General features: G+C 39.2%; 1 protein-coding gene across 6 annotated transcripts in view; it reads left to right on the top strand.

Moving 5' to 3' along the window:
* LOC129072709 (nuclear pore complex protein Nup98-Nup96) overlaps positions 1 to 13,518 on the top strand; it is a 104,135-nt gene extending 90,617 nt beyond the window's left edge. For all 6 annotated transcript variants that reach the window (XM_054576195.1, XM_054576196.1, XM_054576199.1 and 3 more), the window contains 8 exons: positions 625 to 782; positions 1,584 to 1,727; positions 2,482 to 2,624; positions 6,576 to 6,797; positions 8,980 to 9,221; positions 9,715 to 9,869; positions 11,991 to 12,102; positions 12,253 to 13,518. In XM_054576195.1, coding sequence (XP_054432170.1) covers positions 625 to 782; positions 1,584 to 1,727; positions 2,482 to 2,624; positions 6,576 to 6,797; positions 8,980 to 9,221; positions 9,715 to 9,869; positions 11,991 to 12,102; positions 12,253 to 12,485 — 1,409 coding nt within the window. In that variant the 3' untranslated portion in view covers positions 12,486 to 13,518. The remainder of the gene's footprint in view (positions 1 to 624; positions 783 to 1,583; positions 1,728 to 2,481; positions 2,625 to 6,575; positions 6,798 to 8,979; positions 9,222 to 9,714; positions 9,870 to 11,990; positions 12,103 to 12,252) is intronic.
* The last annotated feature ends 2,825 nt before the right edge of the window (positions 13,519 to 16,343 follow it).

Genomic DNA, 16,343 nt, shown 5'->3' on the forward strand with positions numbered 1-16,343 from the left:
TTTTAGGAGGTTTGTATTAAGGGCTGAGACAGAATTTTTCTCAGCTCATAGTTTAACTGGAAATTTTCATAAGCCAAAATTTCTATCCCCTCACATTTTAGTTAGACTTTTTTATTGCCCCAGCCCTTTTTACTTAAAAATTTTTATTAAAACAGATTATTGGACCTGTGAGAGTAAAGGGTTTAACCGTTCTCTTTATATCATACACACGTTTTTTTCTTTGGGTAGGATTTTGCCATTTCTCAATGTCGTCATATAGTACATTCTCGTTGGGCGTGTTTTCAATTTTGTCACTTCAGTTTCACTATGAACCTTTGAATCAGATACTTTCCTCCATTTTATAGACAATGCCTTGTCTAAGGTCACAGACGTAATAGTAGAACTGTCACCAAACTCCATATACTGCACAATCTGTATCTCATTTAGGCTAAACTACTTTGAAGATTTTCTACCCAAGCAGAAAGTGGTAAGTTCTTGGTTGATATCTTGGCACTACTGCAAAAAGCAGTTGCAGCTGTTAGGTTCTCTGTCCTGAGGACTAGAAGAAATAAGGTGATACTTCCGAGTGTTTCCCCACGTCTGTAAGTCCTCAATATCACCAAAGAACTTCTGTTTTTCTTATAGGTGATCATCGTCTGGCCCTTCTTTTATCCCAGTTGGTGGGTAGCCAGTCTGTCCGGGAGCTGCTTACTATGCAGCTGGTGGATTGGCATCAGCTCCAGGCTGACTGCTTCATCCAGGATGAGAGATTGCGCATCTTTGCCCTTTTGGCTGGAAAACCGGTATTTTCTTCTTTTCTTATAAACTCACATAAACTTTCTCATAAATTCAGGATTGCTTGAGGTTAAGGTAAAGAGTTATCATTGTAAATTGTAAATTTATATGTGGAACTGAGCAACTATTTTTGATGGAAATATTTAATGGAAACTTACAAAGGTACATGTACATTGTAAAAAAAACAAACAACTATTATGTAGAAATAAAAATGTTAAAATTCACTATATCCCCTATCATAGTGATAAACAATGTAAAGAATTTGTTGTCTTTACATAAACATAGATGTGTGTATATTTACACATGTGTATATTCAGATAAAATCAATTATACTAACAGTTCTGCAACTCCCTTTTTTTATATTTACTATATATATGGATATTTTTTTATGTTGGTCAGCCTCATTCTTTTTAATGGCCACTTCTGTTTTATTTTAAGGGTGATGTACCCTAATTATTTTAAGCCAGTTCTTTGTTACTGCCTGCCTGTTTGCCATTTTAAAGTCAACTTCCAAAAATGAAAAGACTAGTCAGGATTTATACACATCTTTAAGTTTTATAACTTGGCAACTGAGCACAGTGTGAAGACCTTAGTGGTTCTCAGTGGTTCTCATTTCTTTTCAGAGCAGTGATTGTCTGTATCCACCCCATCACCTGCCACCTAGGGATTGTATGTGTTATTTCTGGATATTTAACACTGCTATCTAGGTCATTTAAAGTGTTACTTGAATAAGTGAATAACATGCAGACCTGGAAAATAACAAAGTAATGTATAATTTGTAGCTGTGATGGTGATTTTGTCACCTGCAGGTGTGGCAGCTCTCAGAGCAGAAGCAAATTAATGTGTGCTCCCAGTTGGATTGGAAACGTTCCCTGGCTGTCCATCTTTGGTATTTGCTTCCACCAACAGCCTCTATTTCTCGGGCACTCAGCATGTATGAAGAAGCATTTCAGGTATGTGTGTCCAGGAGAGCCAAGCAACCATGCTGGTAGTTGTTTTTGCCAGAGGGGAAAAAAAAAACCATCCTGTCACGTTTCATAATACTTTCTCCTAACTGCTTTTTTTGAAAATAATCATAAAATTGAAACAGATCCCGGAAGTCTGATGGGAATCTTTTTCCTTTTCTCCTGCCTCTGACCAGGGCTGTCTTTAAACTTCTCTGAGTGTCTGCTTCTATTTTATTTAATATGATGTGTTTCCACAACTGACTTTTTTTTCTCTGACAAATCCGTGTGTTTTTCTTCATTCTAATGCTATCTTATTTTGGGGGGAATTCCCTGAGATACTGCCTGATGTCAGGTTTGCCTCAAGTTAGGTCTCAGATATCAATGTTGCATTTATATTCCTTGTTAGTGTTGAGGTTAAAGTATTATTACTGTTTTTAATACCATCATTTCTTCTGTTCTTCCTCTCCATTTTTGTTATCTTTGATAGTATTTGTCAGCAAAAAGAGAACTCTAAAGAAACTGAGTGTACTAAGAATTGTGGCAAGAAAAGGGGTGGGATTAGTGAGAGCTATCTGAAGTCTTTGCCAGTCTCTTCAAGACAAGTGGGATATGTCACTGATCTACGTAAATTTAAAATCTTTGACACATTCCTTTAAAGGGTGTCACATCATTCTTAGTACACATCTTGAGTAATCGAGACATGATAGCATCTGTGAAACACTCCAGCAGCTGATGTGTTTTATCAAATTCTTACCTCCAGAACACCTCTGAGGGTGAGAGGTATGCCTGCTCTCCACTTCCTTCATACCTGGAGGGCTCTGGTTGTATGGTAGAGGAGGAACAAGACTCACGGAGACCACTTCAAGACGTCTGCTTTCATCTTCTAAAACTCTACAGTGACAGGTAAATCAGAGCTATACAGTTTAGACAGTTGAGGGCTCCATGAGCTCTTGGGAGTCCTTTCCCTTTCATACATAGCCAAATTGCCTTTAGTCTGTGTAAGTTACCAAAATACAACTGATAGTAGTTGATAAAAAAGAGCACTGGAACTTGATTTAGAAATCTAAAATTTATTTTAAGCAACTTGAATGAAATATTGTTTGCATGTACTAAAATACGTGGTTTGAAGATTTTAAGATAACTGTCAACTCAATCAAGGTAACATTGACATTACCCAAAGAGGTCCCACATGCCCCTTTGCAATCAGTCACCACCCAAGACAACTACTGAACAACTTATCATTGCTGTAAGTTAGTTTTGCTGTTCTAGAATTTTATATAATTGGGATCGTTCTGTATGTTTTCTGTTATGCCTGACTTCTTTGACTCAGCATAACGATTTTGACATTTATTTATTTAATACGTGTATCAAAAGGTTTTTTATTGCATAATTTATTTGTGTGTTGATGGACAGAGATTTTCTTGCTTGGGGCTATTATGAATGAAGTTTCTGTAAACATTTGTATCCAAAAGTGCTTATATCATTTTACAGTACCACCAAGATCTATAGTTGTTCCGTATTCCTTCAGATTTTGGTATTGTCAGTTTTTTAGATTTTATCATGTTCGTGAGCAAAAAGTGATCATCTCTATATAGTGGTTTGTGTGTGCTTAATAAGAAATGAGGAGTGATTTATTTATTCTCCAATAATAACACATGCTATTGTTATATCTAATCAATTAAAACTATCTCAGAACTATCTTTATATTTTATACTGCATCAAAAATACTGAGGGGCTTTTCTCCAGTCAAAAACTAAGAGTTCACATCTCATTTCCATTCTTTAAATACCTTCTTTTAAATTTTGGGTATTTAACTATATACCTGTACAATAGTCTTTTATTGTGGTAAAATATGTATAACTAAAATTATGTTTTAATTTGCATTTTCCTAATGCCTAATGATGTTGAGCATTTTTTTACATGCTTATTTACCATCTGTATTAGCTTCCTTGCTAAAGTAGCTGTTCAGATCTTTTGCCTGTTTTTCATATGGTGCCTTATTTTGTTGATGTAGTTCTTTACATATTCTGGATATAAGTTCTTTATTATAAATATGTTTTTGCAATTACTGTCTTTCACTATACATGCTTGATTTTTTTATTTTTTTTACAAAGAAAATTAAGAGCAGAAATTTTTATAAAGTCCAATGTAAAGTCAATTTTTAAAATAGATATATAGGGCTGTTGAAGTTTTCTGTTTATTCTTGAGTCAGTTTTGATTATTTGTTTCTTCTAAAGTATTTATCTAATTCACCAAAGTCACCAAATTTATTGGCATAAAATTATTCATAACATTTTTTATTATTCCTTTTTAAAGGTCTGTAAGACCTGTAACTATGCTTCTTCCTTTCCTAATATTAGTAATCTGTGTCTTTTCTCTTTTTTTTCTTGATTAGTCTACCTGCAGGTTTTGGTTTCATTGTTTATCTCTATTATTCATCTAGTTTGAAATGGATCATAAACCTAAATGTCAAACTTAAAAGAATAACCTTTGGGAAAAAACAAAGTAGAACATCTTTGCAAATGCGGGTTAGGCAAACATTTCTCAGACACCAAACACAATCCATAAAAAAGGAAATTGGTAAATTGGACTTCAGCAAAAGTGAAAATTATTGTTTATTGAAAGCTTGTTAAGAGAATGAAAAGACAGATTGGGAGAACACAGTTGCAATTCATGTATCTCTATAAGAACTTGTATCCAAAATGTAATAAAGAACTCTCAGAACTCAATAATAAAACAGTGCGATTTTTTAAAAAGTAGGCAGAATATTTAAACAGATTCTTTACCAAAGAAAGACCTGGATGTCAAGCCATGAAAAGATGTTCAGCATCAACAGAGGACAGGGACATGTATATTAAAGCCATCATGTGACACTACTGCCCACCTTAGAATAGCTAAAAATCAGAGAAACCTGTTGTACCAGTCGTCATCATGGATGTGGGGCAGTTGGAATTCTCATACGCTGCTGGTGAAAAATATAAAATAATACTGGCACTTTGGGAAATAGGTAGCTTAAAAAGTTAAACATACACATATATGCATATGGTCCAGTTATTCATCTCATAGGTATTTATTCAGGAGGAATAAAAGCATATGCCAGATGTTGGTAGCAGCTTTATTTGTATTGGTCCAAAACTAGAAACAGCCCAAATTGCCATCAACAGGCGAATGAATAAACATTGTGGTACATCCATACAATGGAATACAGCTTAGCAATAAAAGGAATGAACTGTTGATACATGCAACAACATAGTGAATCACAAAATAATTCTACTTAGTTTTAAAAGAGGGGAGACAAAAAAAAATGCCTAAAAGAAATGTACCTACTGTTGATTCCAATTTCTATAAAATTCTGGAAGTTGTAAACTGATCTATAATGACAGAAAGGAGATCAGTGGTTGCCTGAGAAGGGCTGTTAGGAGGTGGCCCAGAAGAGGGATTGCAGAGAGGCACAAGGAGAACTTTGGAGATGCTGCGTATTTTTGTTGTCTTGACCTTGGCAGTAGTTTCACAGGTCTATAGATATGTTAAAACTCATTGAAATTGTTCTAAATATTTACAGTTTATTGTATGTCAGTTTTTCAATGTCAAAATAAAAAGAGGAGGAATAAAGGAATATCTCAAGTTTCCAGAAATAAAGAAACCAAAGCCAAAAGGACATAGTAAACCTTACTTTTGTCAAAGTTAGAATTGCAATTTGAATTTTTAAAAATTTAAAATTTTTATTCACACTAGCCTTGTTTATGTGTTTTAATAGTCACATGTGGCTATTGACTATCATATTAGTCAAGGCAGGTTATAGAACATTTCTATCATTGCATAAAGTTCAGTTTGATAGCACTGGTCAAGAAAAACTCTATTCATTATGCAGGAAGGTATTAGGAAGTTATAAAACATGTGGGATCTTAGATGAAAAGGAAAAGTTACTGGTTGGTAATCTAAGCTCCAGATCTTTAAAACTTAAAGGTGTGGAATCTTAGTTTATCCAGTTCTTAATGATCTGGAAATTCCAAACTAGGAACTTAACACATAAATCAGTTCCCTAACAGAAGAAAAGCAAATTTCTGTGTAGGGACACTTTCAAAACCCAGTGCACCTGACCTGGATTTCTGTATAAACAATAATACCCACCGTTGCCCTGGACATGTAGTTCAGTTGGTTAGAGCACTGTCCCAATATGCCAGGGTTGCAGGTCACCCAGTGGGGCACATGCAAGAAGCAACCAATGAATGAATAAATAAATGGGAGAACAAATCAATGTCTCTGAAAGAGATCTCTCTCTTTCTCCCCCTTCCCCCCAATGACTTCTAAAATCAGTGGGGGAAAGCCCCACTGTAGACAAAAATCAAAGGTGAAAATTACAAGCTATATACTCATATAGTCTATATATAGACTATAGATTACTAGTCAAGAAGACTAGTTAGCCATTCAAACAAACAGGAGAATTAGGAGTCTAAGAGCTTCAGATAGAACAATCTCAAAAATACTAAGGTACCTGTTTTTTTAAATGGTTAAGAAAAGTAATCAACACTGTAATGAATGAATGGAAGGCTGAGAGCTGTGGAGATTCCCTGGGTGAAGATGGTAAAATACATAGACCAGACAAATACGAGCAAACCTGTTAGATCACATAGCCCCACAAGAGAAGGTTTCTTGTGGGGTTTTTTTGGTAGGATCTATAATATGCCTGAACCTAGAGGTAGGCTGAAAACAGCAGTCTCAGAGGGAGACTTTGAGGCATAAATGCTTCTGCTCTCAGGTGGCTGCCTCTATTCTAGGTCAAAACCTGTTGACATTCAGTGCAGGTAGTCTACGGGCTGGATATAGTAACTCTCGGCACACTCTCCTTTTCAGACATTATGATCTTAACCAGCTGTTGGAGCCTCGAAGCATAACAGCAGATCCTTTGGACTACCGCCTAAGCTGGCACCTGTGGGAGATGCTGAGGGCTCTTAACTATACTCATCTCTCAGAGCAGTGTGAGGGTGTGCTGCAGGCCAGTTACGCCGGCCAGCTGGAAAGTGAGGGGCTCTGGGAGTGGGCCATCTTTGTCCTCCTGCACATAGAGAACTCAAGGTGAGTGAGAAGCAATCAAACCCACTGGATTTTTGTTACACTACAGGGTAGAGCCAAAGAAGTCAGTCTCTTAGGGTTGAATTCAGCAAGTGTTTAGAATGCATTTTGGGTCCAACCTTGCGATAAACCTTTAGACAGTTCAAACCACAGCCCAGAGTGTCTATATTCATGTGAACAAGTTAGAAATGTAACTGCCTTTGATTAAGTACAAATTTTACTATTTATCATAAGACCTCTCAATAGTCTGAGACAGGAGAAGAGATCTCTGGGAACACAGAGAATCTCTAGAAATAGATTCAGAGAACCTGTAAAAATTGGAAGACAAAATGATTAAGTATAAAGAAAAGGATATACCCGGATGGGGAAACCCCATTAACTTTGGCACAGATTCACTTGAGTGGCATGGTTAGAATTACAGCAGTACCCCCTTTATCCACAGTTTCACTTTCCACGGTTTCAATTAACTGCATCAGCCACAGTACAAAAATATTGAATGGAAAGTTCCAGAAATAAACAGCTCATAAATTTTAAATTCTGCGTCATTCTTATTAGCATGATGAAATCTGGCAGTCTTGCTGTATATGCTCCCCACCTGTTAGTCATTTAGTAGCTGTCTCAGTTATCAGGTTGACTGTTGCAGTATCACAGTGCTTGTGTTCAAATAACCTTTATTTTGCTTAATGTGGGTCCCACAGCACAAGAGTGGTGATCATTGTAATTTGGGTGTATCAAAGAAACGCCATAAGGTGCTTCTTTAAAGTGAAAAAGTGAATACAATACAATAAGATATTCTGAGAAAGAGTGAGACCACATTTACCTTTTACTATAGTATATTGTTACAATTGTTCACTTTTATAATTAGTTGTTAATCTCTTACTATGCCCGATTTATAAATTGAACTTTATCAAAGGTATGTATGTATAGGAAAAAAAGAGTGGAAGTATATCCACACTCTTTTGAGGGGGATATATACATATACATATACATATATGGTTCAGTACTATCCACCATTGCTCCCATCCACTGGGGGCCTTAGAACATATGCCCCTCAGATACGGGGGGACTACTGTATGCTGACATAGTGTTAACTGAGATGCCTCAGTGGATCCATGAAGTGCTATGGTGGGTTGACAGGAAGGGGGCGGGAGGCCCTAACTCATTTAACGCCCATAATGAACCTAGGAGGTAGACACTCTCACTTATTCTGCAGGTGATCAACCCAAGGCGCAGTGAGATTAAATAACTTTTTCTTAAAGTCATATCCAGTAAATGGCAGAGGGAGGCTTTCACCTCAGAACACCCAATCTATGCTCTTAATCACTGTGCTGTGCTACCTGTAATGTTGTATGGCATGGAAGGAAGTTAGTTTTGTTAAGAGACTTGCCTAAATTCTGGATCGCTGTACTCAGCTTTGACCCGGGGTAAAGCTTACATTTGACTTAGGGTAAAGATACTCTCCAAGCCTCAGTTTTGTAATCTGTAAAATCATAGTGTTAATCCCTATTCAGAGGTGATCAGGGATTAAAGAAGTAAAAGTATAAAGCATGTAGTACAGCCTTCCCTTTAAGGAATTTTACTTTCCCCTTACCAGGAAGCAAAATGACTCCAGACTTGCCCTGTGAGTTTAAACATACAGGGAATTCACATGATAAAAGGCAGGCTGATGGGCGACTGATGATTCAGAGTTGGCTGTGGGGAAGCAGAGCTCGTTCCAGGTGTGGGGGGAGGCAGCTGTGAGGTTGGGAGGTCTTCAAAAGGCCTAGGAGTTCAGAAAAGAATCTACAATAAGAATAATTTAGGGCTCGAATTTAAAAGGCTAGTCTTTTTGTCCAGGCAGAAGAGGACTCTTTAGGGGACCTTAAGAGGAGAAAAGCGTGAATTTAGCCTAAATCTGGAGGTTGGAGAAAAAATGAATTAGGAAGGCTGATGGCTTTGAAGGAAAGAACAAGGACCTGAAAGAGACTTAGAGCTACTTTGCTTACTTGTACTGACCTTGTGGAGACAGAAGGGAGAAGGTTAGAAGTGAACTGCAGAGGACTGCTTTGTGGAGTGGAGAATTCCTTATGCCAGTTCCTGATCTCCTATTACTAGCAAGGAAATAGACGAACGATCTTAGCTGGGGAAAGCCTTTTATGGGCAGCAGCCCTAGAATATTAGTTTTCAGACTTATTTCTTCTTATAGCATGCGTGAGAAGGCTGTTCGAGAGCTGCTTACCCGGCATTGCCAACTGTTGGAGACCCCTGAATCTTGGGCTAAGGAGACTTTCTTGACCCAGAAGCTTTGTGTGCCTGCTGAGTGGATTCATGAAGCCAAAGCAGTGCGAGCACACATGGAATCCGACAGGCACTTGGAGGCCCTCTATTTATTTAAAGCCGGTCACTGGAACCACTGCCACAAACTAATCATCCGGCACTTAGCTTCTGGTGAGTGCTTCACTTTAGGGCCTATGTCCCCTGGAATCATCCCAAATTCTTCCAGCCTCTAAACCCCATGACGAGTCAGGCCAGAGATGATGCTCAGTATGGGACATGGCATCAGATCACACTTTATGTAAGCTCTCTGTGCAGGCAACACTTACCCAAAATGAGGGGCTAGAGATGCAGGGGTAGACAGCAATATTGTTACGTTATCATTTGCCAGGAATATTCTTGATGTGTGCTAATTATGTTAAGCTCTTTTTATTTAGGGGATTTTATTCAGCAACATCAGAAATATCTATTCAGGGAACCAAAGCTAGAAATTCTTAACATTATTTTTAGAAAATTTCAAAAATATCTACTTGAAATTCTCAAATCTGACCCAAAATTATTTCCCCTTCCTTCCTGTCTTGGAAGGATTTCTGCCATGTCCTTCCTCTGGGCACTTTTGGGAACCATACACATGTGCAAACATAGTGGTCAATATTTTGTTCTTCAGATGCCATCATTAATGAGAACTATGACTACCTGAAGGGGTTCTTGGAAGACTTGGCACCTCCAGAGCGCAGCGGCCTAATCCAGGACTGGGAAACATCTGGCCTTGTTTACCTGGACTATATTCGGGTCCTTGAAATGGTCCACCATATACAACAGGTACCTGAGTTCCATAAACCACTACCTGGCTTTCCCTGGCCCTTAAAGAGACTTCAAAAGGCCCGAGCAGTGATTTGAAAAACTCATTGGCGCTAGAGATAAAGAGATAGCGCTGTCAGTGCAGAAGGGACATTTTAATGAGGCTAATTTGATGTAGTCATTTTGACTTGACAGCTGTATCAAAATTTAAAAACACTTTTTTGTGTTTATTACTAAAGAGTATGTACAGTAGACATTCTTGCCGTTTGTATGTAGTCAGTTTCCTATTTTTGCCCAGGCCTAGTTTCAGTGAGAAACTACTGAGAGACACAATAAGGTCAGCGATGTGATGAGGATAACGATTTCACCCATCATTTGGTATGTTTCAAAATTGCAGGTATTACTGCATTTTTAGTCTTCATTAAAACATCTTGGGGATAGATCTCCATTGTTTACAGCACCAAAACCAAAGTCTTAAACATAGTGTTCAAGTCCCTATGGAAGCTTTTACGTTTTTTCTACTCCTGCCTTAACTCCTCCCACTCTTAACCCACATTCTAGCCTTACCAGCCAGGTCCACTCACAGTAAATTACTTGTGGTGTTTCCAACAAACCTTATTTTATTCCACTCTTTAACTCCACCTCATACTCACTCTTTATGATCACAGACCCTTTGAATTCTGCAGACCCCTGGTTATAATTCCCTGCTAGATAAAACTTCTCCAGTTTTACCTTTTACTCTCCTCTTTACCTTGAATTTCACTACATAAACTTTCTTTGTATTCCCACCTTGGGAGGGGTTTACCTGTACTCTCTGCCTAGAAAGCTTGACCTTCCCCTCGTTGTTCAGGTCTCCATTTAGATACAACCTTCCTCAAGGAAATCTGATCCCCCACTTGTCATCCAACGTCTGTCTGTCACATCACCCTATATGAAGTATCTGCATGGCTTGTTTCTTCCAGGGTTATTACTCTCTGATATTATTTATTTTCAAGTTTTATGAGAACAAAGACTTTGTCTTATTTACTAACACTTCTTAAAGTCAAGTTAAAGGCTGGATTCTGATGGATGAAAAGGAAAGTACTTATATAGACATTAAATGGTAGACTCTGCAAAGGCCCCCAAAAGTGGATTCAATGAGAGATACTTCTTGGAAGGGTTGTCTTTTGGCAGAGGAGGAAGTGATGGGAGACTTAGTAGGTAGCTGGTTTAATGTTAGAGTTGGAGAGCGGGGGGCCTAGCCAAAAGTCATATTATATGAGACAGATAAGGATACGATGCTGCTGGGAAATACTCAGAATGTAAGTAATGAATAAAAGTACACATTTTCTTTTTAGAAAGACTACTTTCTATAGTATGATAGGAAAAAGGATATAGAGGGGATGACATAGAGGACTGTGATCAAGCCCTTAAGATATTTCAAGTGAGAAATAATCGGAACCTGAGCTGGGGCAGCGGCCCTGGCGAAGGGAGTGGAAGGTTGGAATATTAGGCTAGAGATAAAGATTGAGGAATCATCAACATATTGGTTATAATTAGAGCCATAGGAGTGGATTGCAACACATAGAAAGAGGCTAGACAGTGAGAAAAGGGCTGCAGACTTGCAGTCAGGAGACCTACATTAAATGCTAGTTTGGGCTTCACTTCTTACCAACTGTGCTCTTAAAAAACTCATACCATTCCTCTGAACCCAGACTTATCTAAATTTTTTCTTTAATCCTCACACAAAGACATGCCTAGAAAGAGGGGAAGAGAGGGATAGAGAGAGGGAGAGAAACATCTATCAGTTGCCTCTTGTGTGTGGTTTACGGGACAGCACTCCAACCAGCTGAGCCACACTAGCCAGGGCTATCCAGATTTTTGATGTCATGTTAGAGCTTACTAGTTACGTGGTATCTTAAGATTTGCCCAATCCAAGGCTCTATACACTATTTTACTTTCCTGTTGTGTATTAACTGCTAACACCACGCCGTGTTCTCAGCAAGTAGGCAGGATGGGGATGACAGGGCACTGCCGGCCACTTTCTTGGGTTTCCCCTCCCTTACCTCTCTGTTGTTTCAGAGTTTTGCATAGTCGACCTGTGGATAAGACTATGGTGATGGGAGCTCCTCTTGGCCTAATTGGTTTCACTGCTTTTTGTAGGTGGAGTGCTCAGGTTATGAGCTGGAGCAGTTACAAACCAAAGTGACCTCACTGTGCAACCGGGTAGAGCAGATCCAGTGTTACAATGCCAAGGATCGCCTGGCTCAGTCAGGTAAGCCTCTAGCCCCGCCCTGTACTTTGCCCACTTACTTCCTGTCTTTATGATTATTACACACGTGTTCCCTGCACCCTTCCCCCCACCCCTGGTGCCCAATCTTCCCCACCTTCCATCTTTGGTGTTCACTCCACTTTTTCTCTCCAGACATGGCCAAACGTGTAGCCAACCTATTGCGGGTGGTACTGAGCCTTCAGCATGCCCCTGATGCAACCTCTGACTCAACACCAGATCCTCATCGAGTCCCTTTGCGCCTGTTGGCTCCCCACATTGGCCGGCTCCCCATGCCTGAGGACTACGCCTTGGAAGAACTGCGCAGCCTCACACAGTCCTACCTTCGAGAACTGACTCTTCAAGAACTGACCGTTGGGAGCCAGTGAGCCCCAGGCTCTGCCTACCACACTCATGCTCATTCACACTCACCACACAGAGGTCTCCTGCATTGAGTTGACCAGCACTGTTAGCCGTTCTCTGGGTTAACTGTGGAATCCACCCTCCCATCCTGCCACCGCAAGCAACATCCTGCAGTTGTTCAGGGCTTCCTTAATACAGAACATAGCATAAGGGCTTTTGGAACCCAAAAAAGAAGCCAAGTCTCTTTTTACCACCCTCAAGATCTTTTTTAAAATGGTCAACAAAGCGCCTTTGCTAGAATCCCCTTGAGCCAGGGAATCCTTTTCTACCCATAGCCATTCTGAATCTTGTGACCACCCTCCATGTCAGTTTACCGTCCTGATCCTACCCCAGCCCTTTTTTCCTAGGACTCTTTAGGAGTGGGACAGGTAATGGGACACATGTATTGACCTAAGGCTGTCCTTTCTGAACAGGTGAACTGTCCACAGAAGGAAGGAGAATCTTTCTCTTTAGTAGGTTGATGAGTTAACACTGAGTTAAAGTCAAAAGGGTTGGATTGAGTTAGGAAGCAGAACAGGGTCTTTCTGACTTGTTTAGGGTAGAAATTGAGTGCCTGCCATGGAGGGGTGGGTCTTTAAGACTTGTTGGCTCTTGCCTTGAATGTTCTGTGAACAAAAAACTTTCTGTACTACCATGTGCAGGAGCCCTTGGTCACAGATCCCGTGTCTCTGGGAAGGTCCCAGAGCTCAGTTTGGTCCCTGGTTTTCAGTCACCTTGGTAGACCTCCTGTCTGGATTTGCCTGAGAGTTTGGATAACAGAGAATACTACACACTAAAACATCCTAGCCCAGAGCATTTTCCGCCCTCCATCCCCAGTCCCAGAAGGGAAAGCCATCGCTGGGGCAGGCAGGGGGCTTTCGCTGCACTGCTGCCAACTGTAGGGAGCCCCAGGTAACGGCTTCAGGCAGACAACATGGCTACTCCTGGGGCTTTATGCATGAAGATTATGTAAAGGTTTTTATTAAAATATACATATATATATATGAATAAATGATCTAGATTATTTTCCTCTTTTTCTGAAGCTACTTTCTTAAAAAATAAATAAATGAAATGTTAATATAGCATTCGTGGTATTGGCTTTTTCCCTTTGTGTTTTTGAGACTTCTGGCCCCAAGGAGCTTTGTGGGAGCCTTGTTTCATTTGCAATCTAAAGAGGGACTGGCCATCAGTTAAAGAGAATGGTTTGGTACTAAACTGTGATACAGACTAGATCAAAAACTAGGTTTATATGGACAAGTTTAGGGGTGCAGGGGTGAAATTATTGATTAATCCTAACTGCTATACATATATTTATGTGCTTGGATTCCCAGTGGAGGATGGGGTGGGTTCTCAAATTGCCTAGTGGCATATACTTAATGTTCAAAGCCTCCTTGCTCTTCTGCTGGGGATGAGGGGTGTTGTTTCTTTTCAAACCTTGGGTCACACTTCACCTTTCTTATTTTCAGTTTTCATTGTGTAAGAAGGTAATGATTCCTGGTGTTGCTCCTTCACAGGAGCAGTTTTGAGAGGGATCAGATGAGGCTGATCCCTCTCAAAACATGAATACTATTTAAGTAGTTTGGTTTGGTTGTGTGAATGTGAAATGGTAGAGCAAAAAGACATAACAGTTACGAACATTTACACTCCTAATGACAGACTCGCAAAATTATGAGACAAAAAGGACAGAACTGAAGGAAGAAATAGACAGCTCTACAATAATAGTTGAAGACTGTAATTCTCCACTCTTAGTAATAGAACAACCAGACAGAAGATAAATCAGGAAACAGAATTTAACAATAAACTATTACAGACCTATACGGAATACGCAACAACAGCATACAATCTCTTCATGTGCACATGGGACATCCTCCAAGTTACCCATATGTTAGGCCACAAATGAAGTCTCAGTAGGTTTTAAAGAGGTAATTATACAAAGCATCATCTCTGACTACAACTGGATAAAGTTAGAAATCAACAGAAATAAAACTGGAAAATTCACACATTTATAGAAATTAACCAATGGAATGAAGACAAAACCACACGGGAAATAAGAAAATACATAACAAAACCGCAACATCCAGAAGTGTATGAAACAGTGAAAGTGGTATTAAGAGAAATTTAGAGCTATGAGTGTTTTATGTTTTTAAAAAAAAAGGCCCTGGCTGGGTAACTAAATTGGAGCGTAATCCCAATAGGCCAAGGTTGTGGGTTCAATCCCTGGGGTAAGGGCACATATAGGAATCAACCAATGAAAGCATAATTAAGTGGAACAACGAATTGATATTTTCTCTTTCAATCAATAAAAAAGAATGAGCTCAAAAAATCCACAACTTAAGGGACTAGAAAAAGAACAAACTAAATGTAAAGCTAGCAGAAAGTAGGAAATGATAAAGATTAGAAGAGATATGAAAGAAGAGAAAAGCAACTAGGAAAATTAATGAAATCAAAATTTGGTTTTTTGAAAAGATAACAAAATGGGCAAACCCTTGGCTAGATGGACTAAAAAAAGATTCAAATTTCTAAAATCAGAACGTAGGGAATGTTCTACTGATTATGCAGGAAAAAAAAGAATTATAAGCCCTGGCTGATGTGGCTCAGTGGGAGTGTCATCCAGTAACCAAAAGGTTGTGGGTTTGATTCCTAGTCAGGGCATATACCTAAATTGCGGTTCAATCCCCAATTCGGGCATGTATGGGAGGCAAAAAATTGATGCTTCTCTCTTGCATCAGTGTTTCCCTCTCTTCCTTTCTCTTGCTCTCTAAAAGCAATGAAAAAATGTCCTTGGGTGAGAATAAAAAAATTTTTTTTAAAGATTGATTTTTAGAGAAGGAGAAAGGGAAAGAAACATCAATGTGTGATTGCATCTCGTACACCCCCTTCTGGGGACCTGGCCTGCAACCCAGGCATGTGCCCTGACTGAGAATCGAACCAGTGACCCTTTGGTTCACAGGCTGGTGCTCAATCCAGCTAGGGCTTATTTTATTTTAAGTATATTTTATTGATTATGCAATTAACAGTCCCAATTTGTCCCCCTTTGCCCCCTCCACCTGGTACCCCCTTCCCTCCAGCGATCCCCGCCCCCCTTAGTTCATATCCATGGGTTGTGCATGTAAGTTCTTTGGCTTCTCCATTGCCTATACTGTTCTTAATATTCCCCCTGTCTATTCTGTACCTACCAATTATGCTTCTTAATCCCTGTACCTTTTCCCCCATTTTCACCCTTTACCTTTCCAATTGATAACCCTCCAAATGATCTTAATATCTCTGATTCTATTCCTGTTGTAGTTTGCTTAGTTTGTTTTTGTTTCTCTTCTTTAGATTCAGTTGTTGATAGTTGTTTGTTGTCCTTTATTGTTCATAGTTTTGATCTTTTTCCTAAGTAAGTCCCTTTAACAGTTCATATAGTAAGGGCTTTGTGATGAATTCCTTTAGGTTTGCCTTGTCTGGGAAGCACTTTATCTGTCCTTCAATTCTTAAATGACAGCTTTGCTGAATAGAGTAATCTTGGTTGTAGGCCCTTGCTTTTCATCACTTTGTATAGTTATCACCAGTACTTTTCTTGAAAAGTTTATTTTGAGAAATCAGCTGATAGTCTTATGGGAACTCTTTTGTAGAACTCTCCCTTGCTGCTTTTAAGATTCTCTCTTTATCTTTAACCTTTGGCATTTTCATTATGATGTACCTTGGAGAGGGCCTCTTTGCATCCATTTTGTTTGGTACTCTGTGCTTCCTGGACTTGCATGTCTATTTCCTTCACCAAATTAGGGAAGTTTTCTTTCATTATTTTTTCAAATAAGTTTTCAATTTCTTGCTCTTCCTCTTCTTCTGGCATCCTTATGATTCAG

The sequence above is a fragment of the Pteronotus mesoamericanus genome, unplaced genomic scaffold, assembly GCF_021234165.1.
Source record: "Pteronotus mesoamericanus isolate MK-2021 breed Mesoamerican mustached bat unplaced genomic scaffold, CSHL_Meso_final contig_33, whole genome shotgun sequence".
In the NCBI taxonomy this organism is placed as follows: Eukaryota; Metazoa; Chordata; class Mammalia; order Chiroptera; family Mormoopidae; genus Pteronotus; species Pteronotus mesoamericanus.